This window comes from Vulpes vulpes, chromosome 2 (assembly GCF_048418805.1).
Source record: "Vulpes vulpes isolate BD-2025 chromosome 2, VulVul3, whole genome shotgun sequence".
NCBI lineage: Eukaryota > Metazoa > Chordata > Mammalia > Carnivora > Canidae > Vulpes > Vulpes vulpes.
The window spans coordinates 152,401,288-152,423,075 of NC_132781.1; the positions used below are offsets into that span (position 1 = coordinate 152,401,288).

A 21,788-nucleotide genomic window follows, 5' to 3' on the forward strand; every position below is an offset into this window, starting at 1 on the left:
GACTGTCTCCTCCAAATACATGGATTTTTTTTCAACTTGTCTTCCTCTGTTTTCCATTTGATGATTTCCTCAGGGCCCCAGGTTTGGTACAGGGTTGGGGACCCTCCAGAGTCACCTCGAAGGAGCCCCCTTTCAAATAGGGGCCAGATGTGCTGGCACCCCATTGGACATCTGTAGTTGAATCGGAGATGGGCAGGGGAGGTTCTAAGGTCAGAGAACCTACAGGAAATGGAGTGTCAGAAGCCAAGAGTGCCAGCCCTCCTTTTCCAGAGTTTTAGAGCACAGGTTCCCATCCGTCTAGTCTACCTTCGACCACCCCAGGTCAGGGCAGAGGGTAGTTCCAAGGACCCAAGAGCCCCCTAGCTGTAAGGACTCAAAAGAAGAACATGTGTAGTTGGGTCTCACAGATTCCTGGGATTGGTCTCCTACCCTGCTACAGTGATGCCTGTCTCCCGCTATGCCTCAGTTTCCCCCAGTGGCACAAGGTACTACTACCCATGTTCTACTTCTGACTTCTTTATAGTACTTTGAACTCCTGGAACAGTATTAAAGTTATGCGGAACAAGGAAGGGGTAGAGTGACTGCTGCCCCCTTGCTCACCAACACCAGGGCGACTCCAGCACAGAAGAATCTGTCTCAGGGCAGGGATAGAATACAGGTCGAGTCCCCTTAAGTATGGAGTGGAGGGCAGTGCCCCTCCCCCAGGATGACCAGCCCTGGCTGTAAGGCCCTCCCTCCCAGTCTGAGTAGTGGCCTCCGGCCCCCCTCTGCCACCCCTCTTCAAGGAATGAACTTGGAGTCATGGGAAACAGGCCCTGGCATGGGGGTGCCAGGTCTCTAGGGCCTAGCCCTCGCTTTCGGGTGTGATGAGACCTGGTCAGGCAGACAGTTCTAGGACCCTGGGGTCTGGGCACTACTCACCAAGGGGCCAGGCGGGGGAGTAGGGGTGCTTGGGGGAGGCGGGTTGCACGCAAGGCATGCTGGGCCCCCTCGGTGGGTGGGTGGGGGGAACAAAGCTGGCATCGAGGCCTCAGCTAAAATTAGCCGCTTCCCTGCGCGGGAGCGAGCATGCCTGCCAGCCGCCCAGATCGCCGCTGCCTCGGCAGGCCATCTGTCGCCACGTTTCGCTCAGTCCCCCAGGGCTCCCCAGCTCCAGCCATCCCCAGGGGCTAGAGGGACTCTGCTCTGAGACTGTCCCTGGCCAGGGCTCTGAGCTCTGCTGCTGTCATGCTGTGTGACCTCAGGCTGGGCCTGTCCCTCTCTGGACTCTCGCACGATGAGCGGCCTCTGGACACTGACCTCCCGGGTACCCCCAATATTCCAAGCCGCAGATACAGGCACCGGTCATGGGTGGGCTGGGTTGCGGGCTGCCTCCCTCCCTTAGAGTTGGCCCTTTGGTCCAGTGTTTGAAGACAAGCCAGGTGAGGTTCCCGGTGAAGGTCGGGATGTATGACAGACTCCTTTCCTTTGGTCTTCACTGGAGAGCAGGGCAGCTCTGTAACCAACACCCCAACATCCTCTCCGTAACCCCTGCCCCCAGCTCATTGTGGATCTCCAGGCAGTCTTAGAGAAACAACCCTAGGTGGGAAACCAGGAGTTAGCTAGAGGCCGAGTTCAGCTGATACTAAGTTGCCCTGTGGCTTGGACAAGTCTCTCACCCTCTCTATTTTCCCTCCTCAGTAAGAAGCTCCCATTTTTGGAGCACCTGCCCACTTCATGTCACATTGTCTTGTGAGGCTGACATCATCCCTACTTTACAGCTGAGGAAACTGAGGTACAGAAAGCTGAGGTCCCTTGTGAGGAAGCAGTGGAGCCAGGGATCGTCTGGATTGGTGTGTTGTCCTTCCCATGGCCCGCAGTGCTCTGCTTGCTGGTCTCCAGCCTCAGCTTCTCTCTGGCACTTTCCTCACCACTGCCCCTTCCCCCTCCCCATAAGCCATAGAGACTGAGCTGCTGCTCCAAGGTCACTCAGCTTGGCCTGGGAGGAGCTCAGACTTGAACCCAGGCCTCTTGGCTCCTGGCCTCCCTCACTCTCTGGCCAGCAGGCTGGGCCTGTTCCCTGGGTGAGTCATGCCCCTGGACTTTGGCCTCCTTGTCAGGCTCTGTGGCCTGAATTTGGAGAGGGGGCCTTCCTAAGGACCTGGGGCTCCCCGGCAGCAGTGCAGCAGTGCAGGTCTGAAGCTGTCATCACACGCCCTCTTGGTTCTGGAGCCTAAGGGCATGGTAGCAGCAGCCCCCAATCTACCTCCCCACCACCCATCTCTGAGAAGTCTTAGAGGAACAGCTCCTCGGGCCTCAACAACAGCCCCCCCTCCCCGGCTCATTCTGCCCCTTCCCTAGATAACATTCAGTTAGAAATGGGGCAGGGGTGGCAGCCTGGGGAGATGGCATTTCTAGGTTGTCTGTGTGCCCGGGCAGCTTCCTTTCCAGCACTCTGTCTCCCCCAGCACCAGGCAGCTGAGTTACCCAGGAGGGAGGCCACAGGCGCCTCCCCTCCTGGTGTCCAGGGACCAAGGTCACGCCCAGAGCCCTGTGCGCCTCCACCTCCTCCTGGGGCCAGTGGTGTTTGTCACTGGGGCAACATGCGGCTGTGCCCGGCTCTGGCAGTGCTGGGGTGACATTCATGCCCTGTGAGCTGTGACGCCTCTGCAGGCAGAGGACGGCACCACCCAGCCTGGCGACAGTGATGGGGGAGCAGTGGGGGTGGGTTGTCACCTGTCTGAAGCAGTGAGAGGGGTGATATGTCGTGTACCCATCTGGTCGTCTGAAGGGAGGACTCCTGGGGAAGGGGTGAGGCTGTGTCCCTGACTCATGGGGTTGGGGGGGTCTGTACCTTCCTCACACCTGGAAGGTGAGGTGTGTGTCAGAGAGAGAGAGAGAGAGAGACAGGTTCTCTGCATTTCACATCCCATTGGTGGGTGTGGGAGTTCCTGGCTGTGTGTTGGTTGTCACCTGTGTCCCTGTCTCTTGTTGTCTGGGGGTATTGGATGTGCCCATATCATTGGGGGAGTGATAGGTTATGTACTTAGCTCCTCCTGTTAGGAGGGTCTTCACCAACCCATACGCCTGTCTCTGACTGTTGGGGATGTGTGAGATGTCACCACGCACCCATCTCATGCTGTTGTGGGGAGTGACATGTGTGATTATCTCATGCTGTTGGGAGGTTGTCAGTAACTTGGGAGCTTGTCTCTCACCCTAAAGAGACAACATGTTGCCCAGTGGTATGGGGCCCACGGTTGGCAGGGCCTCCCTGTGCAGATACGGACCACAGGGCCCCCAAGAGCTGGCCAAAGGAAGCATTTGGAGCCCTGAGCACAAGGACGGTTGTGGTGGGTTGGGGGGAGGAAATGGTCTGAGTCCCCTGTGACCTTCCTTCTGGACGTAGGTGCTAACCCTCTCGGGACCGGGACCGTTTCCCAGGAGGAAGGACCCCGTGTTTTTCAGACGATGTGGCAGGAGCAGGTGTGGCTGGAGCTGGGGCACCAGACAGGGCTGGCATGGGGGTCTGCGGCCCAGCAAGCATGGGGGGACCCCAGTCCCTGCCTCTTCAGCCCCTGAAACTGTTAAACTAATTAAGGCTGTGGAGCCGCAGGATTAATCGGGGCAGCTCGGCGCGGGCCGGGAGCTCAGGTAGTCGATTAGTGCGCCGCGGAGGATATTGGATTTCTGAACCGCAAGTCAGCACTATTCGGCCTGTTATCTCGCCGAGGCTCGAGGGTCAGGAGGCGGGAGGCTCTGGAGCCGGCCGCCCCCGCCCGGCCGCCTCGCAGCGGCCCCTGCCCCTGCCCCTGCCCCTGCCCACACGCCGCGTGGCCATCGCCGTGCCCTCAGCCGCCCCTCACCCCTGTGGCCCTCCGGCCCCTCCTGGCCTCACTCGCACTCCGAGCCTCTGGCCAGCCTCTCCACCTGCGCCTCCACCTCCCTGTGCGCCCCTCCCCATCACCAGCCTCTGCCTCTCTGCTTTGTGTTCTTGTGTGTCTGTCTCTGGCTCCCGAGGCTCTCGTGGCTCTATCTCTCTCTCCCTCTGTGTGTCTCTGTGCATCTTCCTCTCTGTGTGTCTTTTGCTTTCCCTCTGGGGTTCAACCTCTCCCTCTCTGTCTTTCTCTCTCTCTCTCTCCCTCGCTCTCTCTCTCTCTCTTGTGTGGTCTCGGCTGGTGTCTGCAACCAGAACAAATCTCCCCCAGCCAACACCCCCTGAACAAGGAGGCCAGAGCAGCTAATGGGAAACATGTGATACTGCCTTGCGCCTGGAGCACCGTGAAGGGAGCCCTAGTCCCAGCTCAGCCCCCCTCGTGCCCCCCTCTGCTGCATTCCCCCCCACCGCACTGCCCCCACTCCCAGCATCGCCCCCAGCCTCTGCGGGCACGGTTGCAAGTTCCCCAGTTATTCCCATTTTAGGGGGTGGCGGGGAGCTGGCGTTTATCAGTTGGGGAGTATCAGGTTGTGGAGGGGCTGGGAGCAGCTTTGCTCCTGAGGTCCCTCCAGCCCACAGGGCCCGGCAGACCCCATGCAGACTCCCCCCCCCCCCCCCAGCCACCACCACCATATGTAGGAGAGCAGGGCCAAGATGCGCTGAGCTGTGGGGGCCTGGATGGGGGGCAGCCAGTCCACCCCCACTGGAGGGCTCTGGGGCCACCCAGATTTCCATCTTTTCCACCCTCCTGGGCCTCTGGGGAACTGCAGAGGTGGGGGCTCCCTCAGGGCTTGGGAGCTGCCGGGCTGCATTTCTGTGCCCACCCAACCACGGGGAAAGGGGGATGGATCAGAGGAGGGAGGCTCTGGCAGGTTGGAATTCTTCTCTGCCTGTGGATAAATTGTCCCTAATCCAGGCTTGGGGAGTTGTCTGGCTCCTACAGAGAGAGAGAGAGAGAGAGAGAGAGAGAGAGAGCAAGCACAGGAGATAGGGAGGGAGGAGGGAAGCAGGCACACAAACACAGTGACACAGACACACACTGTCTCACAAAGGGTCTCTTGCGTGCAGTACACATGCACACACACATACTGAAGAGTTACACAAAGGTACCGCACAAACACTGAGGCACTGTTGTGCTGACAGGCACACCATGGCACCCAGACCCTCTCACACATGTTGACACTGACATATAGCTCTTTTGGGCCCAGACATAGTGATCTGGCACAAGGACCCACTGACACGCAGGCACACAATGATAAGGTTATACAACACACATATGCGTGGACATAACGCACGAGCACATAGTGACCCATAGCAAAACAGACCCATGGGAACACCGTGACCAGTCACACTGTCAGCCATGACCCTGAAAACCCAGAAAAAGGCAGAGGTAGGAGAGAGGTAACGTTGATCCACAGTGACACCAGTGCCCGCAGTCACAGGCCTCGAGATTGGAAACCTGCAGGGACAGCAGAGGATCAGCCGCACGCCCCCACCCTACCCACCCCCCCCACCCATGCATCCAGAGAGCTCGGAGACAGGCAGAAGCCGGTTCAGCTCCTGACACAGCGAGATGGAGAGAGCCAGGCAGAGCATGTGCACACACACACACACAGAGGCAACACTCCTACCCCAACCACAGCTGGAGTCAGGGTGCTCCCGCATAGGCAGACGCACACGTACATGTCCTCACAGGCGTGCAAACACAGGCTCAGCTGGACACACAAAGCTGAATAGACCCAGGAAACACACCCACACGTGTAACTGAAGACACTGAACGCAGGTACATGTTAGCCCTCCCCACACAGACAGACACACATGGCTAACCACATAGAGCATAACTGAGCCAACATAGGATCCCGTGCACGTACACTCTTCAACTCGCATGTACATCCACAGACACATTTAGAAATGTACAGAAGGCTAAATAGACCCAGGAGCCCACATACAGGTGTATTTACCCAGACAGCTGAACATTCACAAAGGTGCATTTATACAGGCATGATCTCTGCCACACATACAAATTCCCAGGCAACCAGAACCTGTAAGCAGTCCATGAGGCCTGGTTCCCAGACCCCCTCTGGGCTCCAGCATAGACCTCAGTAAGGCAGACAAATAGGCAGGAAGCAGGAGGGTGGTGAGAAGGGCCATGGATATTCAAGAAAACAAGAGACATAACCAGTTGCTGATGGAGAAGGTAAACGCCAGCTGCATACACATCCTGCTTGAAAATCTGCATTTACCATGTCCTTGAACAGCAGTTCTCACACCTGCATTCTAAATAAGCCCTTAGTTTATATAGTTTCCCCAAAGTGTTCTTCCCTCATTTATAAGATCTCCCCATTTTATGGATGAGAAAACTGAGAGCCAGAGAAGTTAACTGACTTGCTCATGATCATACAGTGAGGGTTGATCCAAGGACCGGCTGGCTCCCAAAGGTCGAGTTCTTTCCACCATAGCATGTGTGTTCATGTTCATCCTTTTTTTTTTTTTTTTTTTTCATGTTCATCCTTATATGTACCTACATATATAAAGATACTGCTCCCCAGTAGGAACCTGGAGTTTCAACAGATGGGCTCGTAGTTCTCCAGTGAAATGAGGTTGTAAGTGATCTCATTGTATCCAAGAGTGGACCCTGTCCTGGCTAGCCTCCTGGTCCCTTTATCTGGCTTATCCTGTGTCCATGCTTATGCATGGGGTGTTTGTTGTGTTTGCTTCCACAGATGGGAGCTTGCCTACCTGTCTGCCCATTGGCCTGGACCCCAGAGCCTGCCCAGCTAAGTGCGAGCAGAGGGCCCCGTTTTCGGGGCAGCTCTCAGGCTGCCGCAGAGACCACCCTGGAATCACTGGTGAAGACAGGCCTTTCCTGCTGAGCTGGACCTTGTCTACACAGCCTGCTCAGGTAACAGTGTACAGGGAAGCCAGGTCTGTGCCTGGGCCCCAAAAAGTGGGGATCTGGGGGACTTCCTTCCCAGTCTTAGCAAGAATCCCTTCTCCCAGCTTAGGCCAAAAAGAGGCCCTTTATAGAATCAAAATGTATTAACCCAACTTACTCAAAACTCCCCATTATCCAGAAAGGGGAACTGAGGCTCATGGATATACAGCAAGTCCTACCCCAGAGTCCTGCCTCCTAGTCTGGGTACTGTTCCTGGCACCTTGTTGACCTGAGAGAACTGGGAAGAGAAAGGGGTTATGACAATGACCAGAACTCAGGGCAGAGATGGAAACCAGAATGCCTGATGTTTGCAGCTGACCTCCCCAGGACCCCTGCCTACTGGAGTCTGTGGAAGCAGAGAGCTGGGAGGCCAAGGTGAGGTACCAAGAGGACCTGTGTAGTTCAGATGTACTAAGTCACCCTCATAAGATGAGGTAGGGTGGGGACAGGACCTGCCTCCCTGCTCCTGGCCCGGATTAGCCCACCCAGGCTCTAGAGCCACCGAGGCCAGGTGGGGCTGCCCTGCCCTGCGGAGGCAACTCCCTGAGCTGACACATGAAGCCTCTGGGCTCCAGGAAGCTCCCTAGAGCCCAGCCTGCCTGGGGACTCCACCCAACTTCCAAAAGAGCATTCCTGGGGCCTGAGGTCTAGGGGTGGGGCCTCCTGGGATGGTAAGGGTGGGAGGTGTGGTTATGGGAGGATGCAGGGTTATGTGTACCCAACTGTAAGTGCACGGGGCATCTTGTGTGCAAGCAGGTGTGTGTAGGGCTCTGTCCCTAGGTACACAGCGTTCTGTATACAGGAGTTATATAAGTGGACTGGCCTGGGGGGCATTGAGGGCTGTGTAGGTACTACACGGGAGTGGGGAGTGTGCAGGATTTGGAGTGTGGACTGGGTGGGTGTAGCAATGCTGGAGTGTGGTGTATGTGTGCATGGCGCTGGTATATGTTGGAGAGGTGTATAAACAAGAATCTGAACATGCTGGGGTGATATGTGGGCACACTGGGATGGTGTGGAATGTGCACACAGGATCTCTCCGCATGTCACCGGGGAAGCTTGTGTTCAGGGTTCTGGGTTCTGGGTGCACATTTGTGGGTGGTGTGTGCATGTGGCTCCATTTGTGCTTTGGAGGTGGGCTGGGCAGGCCTTCAGCTGAGCCCGGCTCAGCAGTGCCCAGCCTTGTGGCCAAATCGCTGAAGTCACTTCCTTTCCAGCAGCAACTTTCCAGGAGGAGGAGTTCTTCAGACCTGGGCGGGGAGGGGGGGGCGGACCCAGGAGCTCTCAGGGGAAGGAGGTGGGCGGGGGTGAGAGGCTGTGGGGAGGGCCTGGTGGGGCTGGAGGAGGGGAGTCCTCCGGGAGACAGAAGGAAAGACTAGGACAGGAGTCTGGAAGGGCCAAGAGCAGGAGGGGATGGGGGTGGAGCAGGGCGGGAAGCACAGTCCCTGGGTGACCTCGGAGGGAGGAAGGGAGGGCCGCCCGGCAGGGTGACCCTCAGGTTCAGCCAGAGCTGGCGGTGGTGCACGCAACACCTGGCACCCAGGGCAGGGGGCTGGCAGGGGGCGGGTCCAGGGAAGACCTGCTTGCCAGGTGCCCTGCTCTGGGCAGGAAGGGGGTGGGCGAGGACTGCACAAAGGAGCTCTGTGTAGCTAGGGGTAGGGTGGGGTGGGGTGTGCTATACGGTGGGGGGGGGCCTGATGACTCCAGGAGGCCAGGCGGGACTTGCTTCCCCTTGGGGGCATCGGTGGCTCTAAGGGGACACCTAGTGGCGAGGGAGGGTAGTGCGTTTAGATGACTGAGGTGGGAGGGGATGAAGAAGCTGGGAGGGGGTAGATTAGAAGTCAAAAGTAGAACTGGTGATGAGGATCGGGACTGTTGGAGGAGGCTGCAGGGGAGGGTGCTGACTCTGTGGACAGTGAAGAAGTTTGCCTTGTTGGAGCTCAACACACCTAAATTCAGACTCCAGCTCTTCCTTGTCCTGGCTGTTTGTCCTCAGGGGCATAACTTAACCTCTCTGTGCCTCTCTGTGCCACTAATGCCAAAATAAGTGACAGCTGCTGTTATTATTTTCATCATTGTCCTCTTTGGTAGGATTTTGGGCTGGAGTCAGGTTGGCAGAAAATCTTTGGGCAAGAGTGGGTGGGCGGGAGGGGGCTGAAGGAGATTGGGAGGGGTGCTGCAGATGGGGGGGGGCAGATCCCCGGGGGGCAGATCCCGGGGCAGCCCCAAGGGAGGTGATAGGGAGGGGCTCTTGGAGGCTATAGTAGTCCCTTTTGATACAGTGTTTTCCCTTTGAGGACATCCCTGGGCCTGCAGTCCTGGCTGGGAGGGAAATGGTGTGGGGGGAGGAGTGTGCCGGCTGGAGAGAGGGTCATGAGGCCGGAAGTGAGAGCTGGGGCTGGCAGCCTGGCTCCCCTGGGGAGGCTGCGGGTGGGGGAGGGGGAGGCGGGCTGGGGAAGGGGTGGGGTGGTCACAGCCGCAGCGGGGGAGGGTGGGGCGGGGGACGCAAGGATGTGGGCTGGCGCTTCCCGGCACCGTGCTCTGCAGGTTGGGGCCCCCAGCCCCCTCCCAGCCGGTTGGTGTCCCCACAGGCAGGCTCAGACACACTGACCCAGAAGCAGACTGTCAGACACAAGGACCCTTCTGACTGTTCACAGACATGGGATAGGTGGTGCCCTTGGGAGGGGTCCAAGAAAATGGCGGCCTGGGTGTGGTGGGGAGGGGAGCCAGCTGCTTCCCTCAGATCCTGGAGGCTGTGAGAGAGAGCCATGGACAGAGTCAGGAGGGCTGGCCGGAGGACATGCCCAAAGGTCTTCACGGGTGGGTGGAACAGAAGCAACCACTGGAGAGGAGCTTCTCTCTTCTGCCAAGATCACACCCTCGGGCCCCAAGTGGGAGGTCTCCAGGGCAGGGAGGCTTGGGGAGCCCCACCCTCAGGAAGGGAGGCATCTCAAAGACTCAGGAGCTACGGGTCAGCGGTACTGTTGAAAATGGAGCTTGGAGATGCCACAGCCTGAGCCCCTTCCCTCCTTTGTGAAGTCACCCACAGCCCTTCTTGCAAGACCAACGGGTGAGAGAGCCTGGCCTGGGAGGAGCCAGTCCACAGTCCACAGCTAGTCCTGGGAGAGAGCAGGACCCTGAGTGATGGAGGGGGCAGGACAGTGAGGAGCAGCTGAGGCCTGGGAACTGCAAGAGAAGAGGGACAGAGGACAGGGATGTTCTGTCTGCATAAGCAACATCTTGTGACCTTGGGCAAGGCCCTTTCCCTCTTTGGATCTCAGTTTCCTTGTCTGTGAAATGGGAAGAGTGCAAGGTGGCACTAGAAGGGTGTACCCATGGGGAGGCTGATTAAAAATACAGATTCCCAGATGTCCCTTCAGATCTGTGAGTCAGACTCCCCTGGACGAGGGCCTGGGTATCTGGAATGTTGCACAGCTCCCCCAGGCCCAGGGTTTGGAAGCCAAATGGCTTGGCGATTTGAAGGTTCCTCCCAGCCTTAAATTAGACCTCAGCTCTAGGAGCAGCACTTTCAGGAGTGGCTGAAGGAAAGTTGCTTGAGCTGGGAGGGGAAGAAGGCTTTGGGCTTAGGGCAGAATTAGGAATCCTGCCACTTAGCAGCTATGTGACTTCAGGCAAATCCCACAACCACCGCTCCGAGCCTATTTTCTTCTAGAGCACAGGGATAATAAACCAGGCCTCCTGGGTTGCTGGGAAGATTCGGTGGGTCATATGTGTGGAAGTGCTTTGTAGACTGCAAACTGCTGCCCACCTCAGGGAGTGGAAGAGTGTTCCTTCCCACACCATCCTGTCCCTCAGTCAGCTCCGTGATCCTCCTGTGGGGTGACAGCCCTGGGCAGTATGGCATCTGGTGGGAGTCTACACGTCTGGGGGGGTGGGCGGTTAACCCTGGGAATCAGGTCAGAGCTGAACAGTAAGGACTGATCGGGGTCCATGTTTAGGACCCTCCCAGCGGTCAGGGCATTGAGTCCCCAGGCTCCCTTGGGAGTCAGACATGCCTGGATTTAAATCCCAGTTGTGCCCTGACCAGCTCAGGGAGTTAGTAAATATTTATGTAGCATCCAAAGCCCAGGCCCTGGGGTCAGGGGATACAGTGATAAACAAGACAGATGCAGTGCCTACCCATGAAGGGCCCACACTCTGTGGGGGAGACGCACCGAAAAGCCAGTCTTGATGACTGGCTTGGTGACTTGGTGCAACCAGTAATGGGTGAAGGGGAAATAGAGAGGACTCAGTGCACTTCAGGGGCCAGATTATGGCCATAGGTGCAGTAGGGGGAGAGATCAGAGAGGGCTCTCTGATAAAGATGGGAGAGAGGTCAGAGAATATCCCTTTCCTCACGATTGTCTCTCATCCTCTCTCCACACCCTTCTGGGGGGTCCCACCTTTGGGTCTGAAGATGAATAAGAGGGAACACATGGGAAAAGGCAGGGCTAATGGCTCTGTGCACCTAGTTCATTTATTCATAAGAAATAGTAAATATTTTTTGAAGCATGCTTATGGGCCACGTGCTGATCAGGGCATTAGGAGATAGACACAGAAGTGGACAGACAGAAGTCCTTATCTTCGTGGTGCTCACCCCCTTCCGGTGGCTGGTTTCCTCATCTGTAAAAGTGGGGATAATAATTATACTGATCCTAGGTCTACACGGGGCTTAGATGAGATAACCCACATATAGTGCTCATTAATAGCCCAATATTTGGCAATGGAGAAAGTACCCCCCAAGTGTGAGCTTTTATTGTTGTTGACTCCCTAGTATGACTGTCAAACCTCTGACCTGAGGCACTCTTCACTTTTTCTTTGCAGCTCTTATCCCACTAATAATTAAATCATGTATGATTATCTGATCCCTGTTTGTCTACCCGGTCTTTGTGCAAAGTAGGCACTCCATAAATAATGAGTATATGAATGAATGATGTTGCTTCATCTCTGAGCCTCCATTTCTTCATCTGCAAGATGGGGTTATTAATAGCCCCTACCTCACAGGATTTGTATGAAGAATTAAATGAAACGATGCCTGGACAGCTTCCAGCCCAGTGCCTGGCGCGCAGTAGGTGCTCACTAAACCTGAGCTGCGATGGTCCTTTCCAGGCGCTGTCCACGCCCCGAGGCCTGGGCTCAGGCCGAAGTCGCTCCACAGCACCCCCAGCTGACAGCCAGCAACTGGCAGAGCCCCCGGGCACGGGGGCCCTCTCTCTCCCAGGTCAGCCGGGTGTGTGCACTGGTGGGGATGCCAGGGGAGCCGGGGGAGGTTTGTGGAGGAGACCGGGCCTGTGGGTGGTGAGTGGTTGGGCTGTGGCCACCTGAAAATTCAGATCCCCTTTTGCCCATCTTGTTGCCCACAGAGATCTCCAGTGTGACAGCCCAGGCGGCAGAGCCGAGGGTGAGTGGCCAGGCTTCTCTTAGAGCCCTGGGGATGGGGCAGGGGCGGGGGGCGGATGTGAGGGAAGAGATCATGCCCTTTATAGGATTTCCTGGCCCCCCTCCTTAAGTTGGATCTGGAGTGGTTGCCCCAGCCTGCTGATGGGCTTCCCCCTGAGCCCACAGCCAGGGTCTAGAAATGGGTGAGCTGTCCAGTAGCGGAACTGGGGCCCCTCAGGGGTTCATGGTGCATGTGGTGGTTTCGGGAAAAGGCAGAGAGTCATTCAGGGGATCAGACTTGAGGGGACTCACAGGAGGGGTGCAGGGGGCTCACTGAGGATGTGGGAAGCTGAGGTCTTAGGCATTCGGTGAGGGCTCTCTTGCCCGTCCCGCCCCACAGGTCCTGGTCCCGGCTTCTCGCACCCTCATGTCAGCCCCGGCCCCGCCCGGCGGCCCGCGGAGGACAAGGTCAGGATGCGTGTGAAGCCCCAGGGCCTGGTGGTGACTTCCAGTGCCGTGTGCAGCTCTCCTGACTACCTCCGGGAGCCCAAGTACTACCCCGGTGGCCCCCCCACCCCACGGCCCTTGCTTCCCACCCGGCCCCCTGCCAGCCCACCTGACAAGGCCTTCGCCCACACCTTCTCCGAGAACCCACGCCCACCCCCACGCCGGGACCCCAGCACCCGGCGCCCACCAGTCCTTGCCAAGGGGGACGACCCGCTGCCCCCTAGGGCAGCCCGTCCCGTCTCCCAGGCCCGCTGCCCCACTCCTGCGGGAGACAACAACAGCTCCCGACGTCGCTGGGACAACGGGCGGGTGAACCTGCGTCCAGTGGTGCAGCTGATTGACATCATGAAGGACCTGACCCGGCTCTCCCAGGACCTGCAGCACAGCGGCGTGCATCTGGACTGCGGTGGCCTCAGACTCAGCCGCCCACCTGCCCCGCCCCCTGGTGACCTTCAGTACAGCTTCTTCTCCTCGCCCAGCCTGGCCAACAGCATCCGCAGCCCTGAGGAGCGGGCTGCCCCTCATGCCAAGTCTGAGAGGCCTAGCCACCCCCTCTATGAGCCGGAGCCCGAGCCTAGGGACAGTCCCCAGCCTGGCCAAGGCCATAGTCCCGGAGCCACAGCCGCGGCCACCGGTCTGCCCCCGGAGCCTGAGCCAGACGGCCCTGATTACTCGGAACTTGCTGACGCCGACATCCTCAGTGAGCTGGCCTCCCTGACTTGCCCTGAGGCCCAGCTGCTGGAGGCCCAGGCCCTTGAGCCACCATCTCCCGAGCCAGAGCCCCAGCTTCTGGACCCCCAGCCCCGCTTCCTGGACCCACAGGCCCTAGAGCCACTTGGGGAAGCTCTGGAGCTGCCACCCCTGCAACCTCTTGCTGATCCTCTGGGGCTGCCAGGCCTGGCTCTACAGGCCCTGGATACCCTGCCTGACTCCTTAGAGTCGCAGCTGCTCGACCCTCAGGCACTTGACCCTCTGCCCAAGTTGCTTGACGTCCCTGGCCGCCGCCTAGAGCCTCAGCAGCCCCTGGGGCCCTGCCCACTGGCCGAGCCCTTGCGCCTGGACTTGTGCTCGCCCCATGGCCCCCACGGGCCTGAGGGTCACCCCAAGTACGCCTTGCGGCGCACTGATAGGCCAAAGATCCTGTGTCGCCGACGGAAAGCTGGACGGGGACGCAAGGCAGACGCCGGACCAGAGGGCCGCCTGCTGCCCCTGCCTATGCCCACGGGGCTGGCGGCCGCTTTGGCCGAGCCCCCGCCACCACCACCACCACCACCTCCTGCCCTGCCGGGCCCAGGCCCAGTCCCAGAGCTGGAGCCGGAATCTTCCCAGACTCCAGTGGTCCCTACCCGCAAAGGCAAGTGCCGGGGAGTGCGGCGCATGGTGGTGAAGATGGCCAAGATCCCCGTCTCGCTGGGGCGGCGGAACAAGACCACATACAAGGTGTCATCCTTGAGCAGCAGTCTGAGCGTGGAGGGCAAGGAGCTGGGCCTGCGCGTGTCAGCAGAGCCCACCCCGCTGCTGAAGATGAAGAACAATGGCCGGAACGTCGTGGTGGTCTTCCCACCCGGGGAGATGCCCATTATTCTCAAGCGGAAACGCGGCCGCCCCCCTAAGAACCTGCTGCTGGGTCCTGGCAAGCCCAAGGAGCCAGCAGTGGTAGCGGCTGAAGCGGCAACTGTGGCCGCAGCCGCCATGGCCATGCCAGAGGTGAAGAAACGGCGGCGGCGGAAGCAGAAGCTGGCCTCTCCCCAGCCGTCTTACGCAGCAGACGCCAATGACAGTAAGGCCGAGTACTCCGATGTCCTCGCCAAGCTGGCCTTCCTGAACCGCCAGAGCCAGTGTGCCGGGCGGTGCTCACCGCCCCGCTGCTGGACACCCAGCGAGCCCGAGTCGGTCCACCAGGCACCCGACACGCAGAGCATCTCCCACTTCCTGCACCGGGTGCAGGGCTTCCGACGGCGTGGAGGGAAAGCAGGCGGTTTTGGTGGCCGGGGCGGGGGCCATGCAGCCAAGGCAGCCCGATGCTCCTTCAGTGACTTCTTTGAGGGCATTGGCAAGAAAAAGAAAGTGGTGGCGGTGGCGGCTGCTGGCGTTGGGGGTCCCAGTCTCACCGAATTGGGGCACCCGCGCAAACGGGGCCGGGGGGAGGTGGACGCCATGACCGGGAAGCCCAAGCGCAAGAGGCGGTCCCGGAAGAATGGGACTCTGTTCCCAGAGCAGGTGCCTAGCGGCCCCGGCTTTGGGGAGGCAGGCGCTGAGTGGGCCGGGGACAAGGGTGGTGGCTGGGCCCCTCACCACGGGCACCCGGGAGGGCAAGCTGGCCGAAACTGCGGGTTCCAGGGGACCGAGGCCCAGGCCTTTGCCTCCACTGGACTAGAGAGCGGGGCGTCAGGCCGAGGCAGCTACTATAGCACCGGCGCGCCCGCAGGCCAGACGGAGCTCAGCCAGGAGCGCCAGAACCTCTTCACCGGCTATTTTCGCTCACTGCTGGATTCGGATGACTCCTCCGACCTCTTAGACTTTGCCCTCTCAGCCTCTCGCCCGGAGTCCCGGAAGGCATCGGGCACCTACGCTGGACCCCCCACCAGCACCCTGCCGGCCCAGCGGGGCCTGGCCAGCTTCCCCAGCCGGGGGGCCAAGGCCAGCCCAGTGGCTGTGGGCAGCAGTGGGGCTGGTGCGGACCCCTCCTTCCAGCCTGTCCTGTCCGCTCGCCAGACCTTCCCGCCTGGCCGGGCAGCGAGCTATGGGATAACTCCAGCCACGTCCGACTGCCGGGCGGCCGAGACTTTCCCGAAACTGGCTCCCCCGCCTTCGGCCGTGGCCCGCTCACCTACCACCCACCCGCCCGCCAACACCTACCCACCTCAGTATGGTGGCTACGGGGCCGGACAAAGCGTTTTTGCCCCAGCTAAGCCCTTTACGGGCCAGGACTGTGCTAACAGCAAGGACTGCAGCTTCGCCTATGGCAGTGGCAATAGCCTGCCTGCCTCTCCCAGCAGCGCCCACAGCGCCGGCTACGCCCCACCACCTACCGGTGGCCCCTGCCTGCCACCCAGCAAGGCCTCCTTCTTCAACAGCTCTGAGGCCCCCTTCTCTGGTTCAGCCCCCACACCCCTGCGCTGTGACAGCCGGGCCAGCACCGTCTCCCCCGGTGGCTACATGGTACCCAAGGGCACCACAGCCTCTGCCACCTCCGCTGCCTCTGCCGCCTCCTCCTCCTCCTCCTCCTTCCAGCCCTCGCCTGAAAACTGTCGGCAGTTTGCGGGGGCTTCTCAGTGGCCTTTCCGGCAGGGCTATGGAGGCCTGGACTGGGCCTCGGAGGCCTTCAGTCAGCTCTACAATCCTGGTTTCGACTGCCATGTCAGCGAGCCCAACGTGATCCTGGACATCTCCAACTACACGCCGCAGAAGGTGAAGCAGCAGACAGCTGTGTCCGAGACCTTCTCCGAGTCATCCTCTGACAGCACCCAGTTCAATCAGCCAGTTGGCGGCGGTTTTCGGCGCGCCAACAGCGAGGCCTCAAGCAGTGAGGGCCAGTCAAGCCTGTCCAGCCTGGAGAAACTGATGATGGACTGGAACGAGGCATCCTCTGCCCCCGGCTACAACTGGAACCAGAGCGTCCTCTTCCAGAGCAGCTCCAAGCCGGGCCGTGGACGGCGGAAGAAGGTGGACCTGTTCGAGGCCTCACATCTGGGCTTCGCGTCATCCGCCTCGGCCACTGCCTCAGGCTACCCATCCAAACGAAGCACCGGGCCCCGGCAGCCGCGGGGTGGACGGGGTGGTGGGGCCTGCTCAGCTAAGAAGGAGCGGGGCGGTGCAGCAGCCAAAGCCAAGTTCATCCCCAAGCCACAGCCAGTCAACCCCCTGTTCCAGGACAGCCCAGACCTTGGCCTGGACTACTACAGTGGGGACAGCAGCATGTCACCACTGCCCTCCCAGTCGAGGGCCTTCGGTGTGGGTGAGCGAGACCCTTGTGACTTCATGGGACCCTACTCCATGAACCCGTCCACTCCTTCCGATGGCACTTTCGGCCAAGGCTTCCACTGCGACTCGCCTAGCCTGGGTGCTCCCGAGCTAGATGGCAAGCATTTCCCACCTCTGGCCCACCCGCCCACGGTGTTTGATGCCGGTTTGCAGAAGGCGTACTCACCCACCTGCTCACCCACTCTGGGCTTCAAGGAGGAGCTGCGGCCACCACCCACAAAGCTGGCCACCTGTGAGCCCCTCAAGCATGGGCTCCAGGGGGCCAGCCTGGGCCACGCAGCTGCGGCCCAGGCCCACCTCAGCTGCCGGGACCTGCCACTGGGCCAGCCCCACTACGACTCCCCCAGCTGCAAGGGCACAGCTTACTGGTACCCGCCGGGCTCAGCAGCCCGCAGCCCACCCTACGAAGGGAAGGTGGGTACGGGGCTGCTGGCTGACTTCCTGGGCAGGACGGAGGCCGCGTGCCTCAGTGCCCCACACCTGGCTAGCCCGCCAGCCACTCCCAAGGCCGACAAGGAGCCGCTGGAGATGGCCCGGCCGCCTGGCCCACCCCGTGGCCCTGCTGCCGCCGCCGCTGGCTATGGCTGCCCACTCCTTAGTGACTTGACCCTGTCCCCTGTGCCGAGGGACTCGCTGCTGCCCCTGCAGGATACCGCCTACAGGTATCCAGGCTTTATGCCACAGGCGCATCCCGGCCTGGGTGGGGGCCCCAAGAGCGGCTTCCTGGGGCCCATGGCGGAACCTCACCCTGAGGACACATTCACCGTCACCTCCCTGTAGTGCCAACTGAAGTGCCGACTGGACCTCGAGGTTTTGTTCCTGGGTGAGTCTGGGGGTCTGGGTGGAGCAGGCGGGGAGGCCTGGCAGGGGGTGGGGTGGAGGATGAGGACATTAGAGTTAGGGCAAAGGGAAGAGATACAGTGATGAGCAGGAAGGGTTTAAGGACAAGATCAGGGACCTTAATAGGTCCTTAATAGGAAGTTGGGATTCAGGAAGGAGTCCAAGATTAGACGTTGGGGACAGCCTTCAGGAAAAGACGGGAGCACCTAGATGGGGAACCCAGCCCAAGGCTTGAACATTCAGTTACTAAAGTGGTCGGAGAACCCTTAGATTGGTTGGGGCCATCAGGTTTGGGTCATCAAATGTTTATTTCCCTTGTCCATGCTAGGTCTGAGGCAGGCGCTGCCCGAATCCCAGGAAACACTCACCACTTGAACTCTTGCATTTACATGACCCTGTGTGAGATGAGTGAAGGGTGAAGCAGGGTGGGTAATTTAACTGCCAGGGCCCAACCGAGGTACCGACCTAGCCAGGCTTGCTTGTTTCTCTAGGAGCTTCATTTAGTTCAAGATGCAGTCTGCCAAGGGCCAGGATGAGGGTGTGGTCACTACATCTTGGTCACACTCTGCAAGGGCTTTACACAATGGCCTAAAATATCCCCCCAAGTTTCTCGAAGTACACCCAGAGATTATTTTTCAATACCTTTGACCTGAGATAAGCTCAGAGTGGTCAGAGGCACAAAAGGGGGAAATGCCTCCAAAGTGGTAAAAAGGGACAGGGTCAGAAGAATCACTTTCTCGAAGCACAAACTGCTCCAGAAATAACAGCCACCACTGGCCCATCAGATCCCATTATTTGGACAGCAGACATGTCACAAAATTGCCTCGGATATAGTGGGTGCTGAGTGGGTGGTGGGGAAGTGAGCTGAGGGCCTGTTTGAGCCCCTCATCCTCCACCTCTGTTGCCACTGCAGCCTCCTGGGAGTGTCTCTTCCTGGAGAAGGAATAGCAGGGCTCCTGGAAAGTCCCATCCCTGCTCTGGGGAGGTCATTCAAGGCCAGGGTGACTCAGGGTCCTGAAGTCATGTCAGTGGAAACTTGTTATCCCCTTTCTGCCTGACCCCAAGTCCCTTGGTGGCTGAAGGTGGCAAAGGGCAGCATGTGGGAATCAAGAGGCCTGAGGAAACACCATTCCCCAATTGGCCGTCAGCGCATACATGTCCTTGACCATGCTTTTACTCCCCCCAGCTCTGGGCCTCTGTTTCCCCATCTGTTCAAGAAGTTTGACTTTGATAATCTCTTAGGTTTTGCAATTCTGCGTGGCATAGACGGTGGACCAAACTTTTTTTTTTTTTTGGCAGCATATTTTCCTCCTAATGAAGCCAGGCCAAGATTAAAATGGCCTTCCATTCCCCATACGTCTCACTGCAAGCAGCAGAGCTGCAGATCTGAAGCAGGCCAGGGAGAAGCTGCTTAGGGTTTAAAATGTCAAACTCTTGATCCTTCTCACTGGAGGGGAGATGTCTCCCGGATAATCCAGAAATGTGAAATAATCCAAAAACCGTTCCTCCTGGGCTCTGGATGGGAAAGTAAACGAGTGTGGGGGCTGGGTGTTTGAGCAGGTCACAGCTCAGTGAGATACATAATGGAACCATCCAGTGAGGCCTGAACACAGGAGGAACTGGGATGCCATCCAGCCCCACATTCTGGCCACGCTCCCCACTCAGAGCTGGGAGCTGAGAGCACTGTCCTCGGACCAATGCATTCAGTTGTTCTGGAGACATCTGTCCAGCACCTACGATGAACCAGGCATTGGGGGGCACCACAGTGAACACCACAGATGAGGTCCTGGCCCTCAGGGGGCTTCCAGTTTAGAGAGAGATGGTGTATAGAATGACGCGGGGCATTTGGTAGCACTTAGCATAGGAAGGGCTGCGAAAGAGGAAAAGCTAGGAGGTTATGGGAGCCTGCAGCAGGCTGACCTGATCCAGAAGCTGATCCCTAAAGGCTGAAGGGGCATCAGCTAGATAGGGAGTGGGAAGAGCATTCTGGGCATGGGGAACGGCAGTGGGGGAAGCCCTGGGGCAGGAAAGAGGTCAACCCTGGGGCATTGATAAGAAAGGACAGTAACACTGAGTGAGCGGGTGAGGTGGTCAGGGCCTTGGAAGGAGTTTGTATATTCCAAGACCAGTGGGGAGCCATTGAAGAGTTATCAGCTAGAAGGCTCCCACCCCAGGCACACACACACCGCAGAGCAAGTGTTGGAGGGAGATCTGCTCATTTGTCAATGGGCAGTGAGCATTCTGACATGGGACACCAGAGAAGCAGTGGTTTGGCTTAGCCCCACCTCATAAGCCCCTCGATGTCCATCCCAGTGCCAGGTGTAGGGGAGACAAAGCAGACATGGTTCCTGCCCTTGGAGCTCAGCATCCACCTTAGGAACCTAAGATGCAACCTGAAAACACCTGGTGGCAAGCAGCAGGTGCCTAGAGGCAGGGGGTGGGTGTTAGGGTCAGAGGTCCTCTTTCAGACCTTCTGATAAGAAAAGGGACACATGTCTGTGCTGGACCCTTCATGCCACACTGCCCCACTGACCCTTCACAGCAGGCTAGGAAAGGGTCGTGCCCTGCCCCTGCCACATTAGAGATTTGAGGAGGCAGGTGCAGCTATGAACCTTGCCCAGGGGATCCACAATTAGTAAATGGTAGAGTCAGGATTGAAACCCAATACTGCCCACCTCCTGCCCAAGAACCTGGGTATCCCACCATACTACTCCCTCTGTACCCCACACCACTGATTCCCCATCTGCAAAATGACAGGTTGGTTGGACACTCCCTACCAATGTTGCTGGGTCTGATGTTTTACACAGATCTTGAGGTTCTGTGGAAGAAGATGCATTTGAGCTCCACCTTGAAGAATAGGCGAGATTTGGACAGACCGAGACTTGGCGGGAGAGGGGAGACATTCCAGGCAGAGGGAACTGTGGGCAAGGGGAGGGTCACACCCCTCCGTGAATTAGAAGAGGAAAGCTCAGGTGCTCACTTCAGCAACACATATACTAGAAGAGGAATGCTCAGGGGAGCCAGACTGAGGACTAGGGGACCCCCTTGGTCTGAGTGCTGAGCCGCCAGACCAGAGAAGGAAGGGGTAGAAGATGGGGAGCGCTTGGGCCCTCATGGCTGAAGATCAGCCCTACCAGACCCTGGGGCTGGGTATGCAATCAGGAAGTGCCCTCCAAGGCGCTCAGGAATCTCTAGTCCCCCTCTCCTCCCCATTCCCTCCCAGGCATGGACCTGAGGCCAAGAGAAATGTCACAGGTCCTCCAAGGTTATACCAGCCTGGGGCCTGACCGGAGCAGGAAGCAGTTTCCAAGGCCACCAGCCAACCAGGGTCAGCAGGCATGCCCGGACCTGGGCCAGGCCCCAGCTGCTCTGGGCTTTGTTTCTCTGTGTCTTGAAACCTCAAGAGGTCACTTGATCTTGCCTCTGGCTCTGAGCAAGAAGCCCTCACGTCAGGGGTCAGCCATCCCTGCCCAGCCTCTTGTGGGCTTCTCTTCACACTCTCTGAGGCTGTCCTCCCTCCCATCCTATTTCTTGCCTCTCCCACGGCCATTTTCAGGCCAGGCCTTCTTGTGCTGAGCCCTCATTTCCTGGAAATGTAATCTCTTTGTGAACATGCCCTCTCACGCTCCTCCTCTCCCGTCTCCCCACATCCCTGTGGACCCGGAAGAGCCCAAGGGAGTGAGGCCCTGAGACTGGAAGGTGGTGGCGAGGAGCATGCCTGGAGGCACAGAGCAGCCTCTGTGCAGAGCCTGGTTCCATCTCTTACCAGTTATGTGACCTGGTGAGTCACATCACCTTGCTGTGTCTCTTGTGAGAACTAATGAGATTACCCATGAAGCCCTTAGCCCCGTCCCTGGCCCCCAGTAAGCATGTAGTCATCTGTTGGTAAATGGGTGGACAGCAGCCTCCCACCAACTAAATTCTGTCACTCAGTCTGTGTGACACACACACCTCTGACCTTTCCCTCCTTGCTCAGGACTCTGTAGCCAGCCTCCCTTTACCTGCTACCCCTCCCTATTGCCTCCTAGGCAGGACTTTATGTCCCGTGTAGGTTTGGGTCCTTTGGTGGGAGGCTGTGAAACCCCACCTAGTTTTTGGCCTTAGCAACTGAGCAGGCTCTTCCCTGGGGGCCCAGAGACAAGGTAAGTCACAGGCCCCACCCCCAAGGGACCTGAAACCTGATGGGCAATAGGACCCAAGCTTCTAAATGACCCTGGTCAGCTAGAAACCCTT

The 21,788-nt window shown here is 58.7% G+C and overlaps 1 protein-coding gene across 50 annotated transcripts in view; it reads left to right on the forward strand.

The window, feature by feature from the left end:
• Positions 1 to 21,788, forward strand: part of AHDC1 (AT-hook DNA binding motif containing 1) — a 64,267-nt gene that overhangs the window by 36,534 nt on the left and 5,945 nt on the right. For 25 of the 50 annotated variants that reach the window (XM_072750599.1, XM_072750607.1, XM_072750629.1 and 22 more), the window contains 4 exons: positions 6,637 to 6,815; positions 11,955 to 12,066; positions 12,209 to 12,246; positions 12,625 to 17,538. In XM_072750599.1, the coding sequence (XP_072606700.1) occupies positions 12,699 to 17,495 (4,797 nt within the window). In that variant the 5' untranslated portion in view covers positions 6,637 to 6,815; positions 11,955 to 12,066; positions 12,209 to 12,246; positions 12,625 to 12,698 and the 3' untranslated portion in view covers positions 17,496 to 17,538. Of the gene's footprint in view, positions 1 to 5,016; positions 6,111 to 6,636; positions 6,816 to 6,987; positions 7,224 to 11,849; positions 12,067 to 12,208; positions 12,247 to 12,624; positions 17,539 to 21,788 lie in introns of those variants that run through there. The other 25 variants (XM_072750625.1, XM_072750630.1, XM_072750617.1 and 22 more) reach the window with 6 other exon arrangements.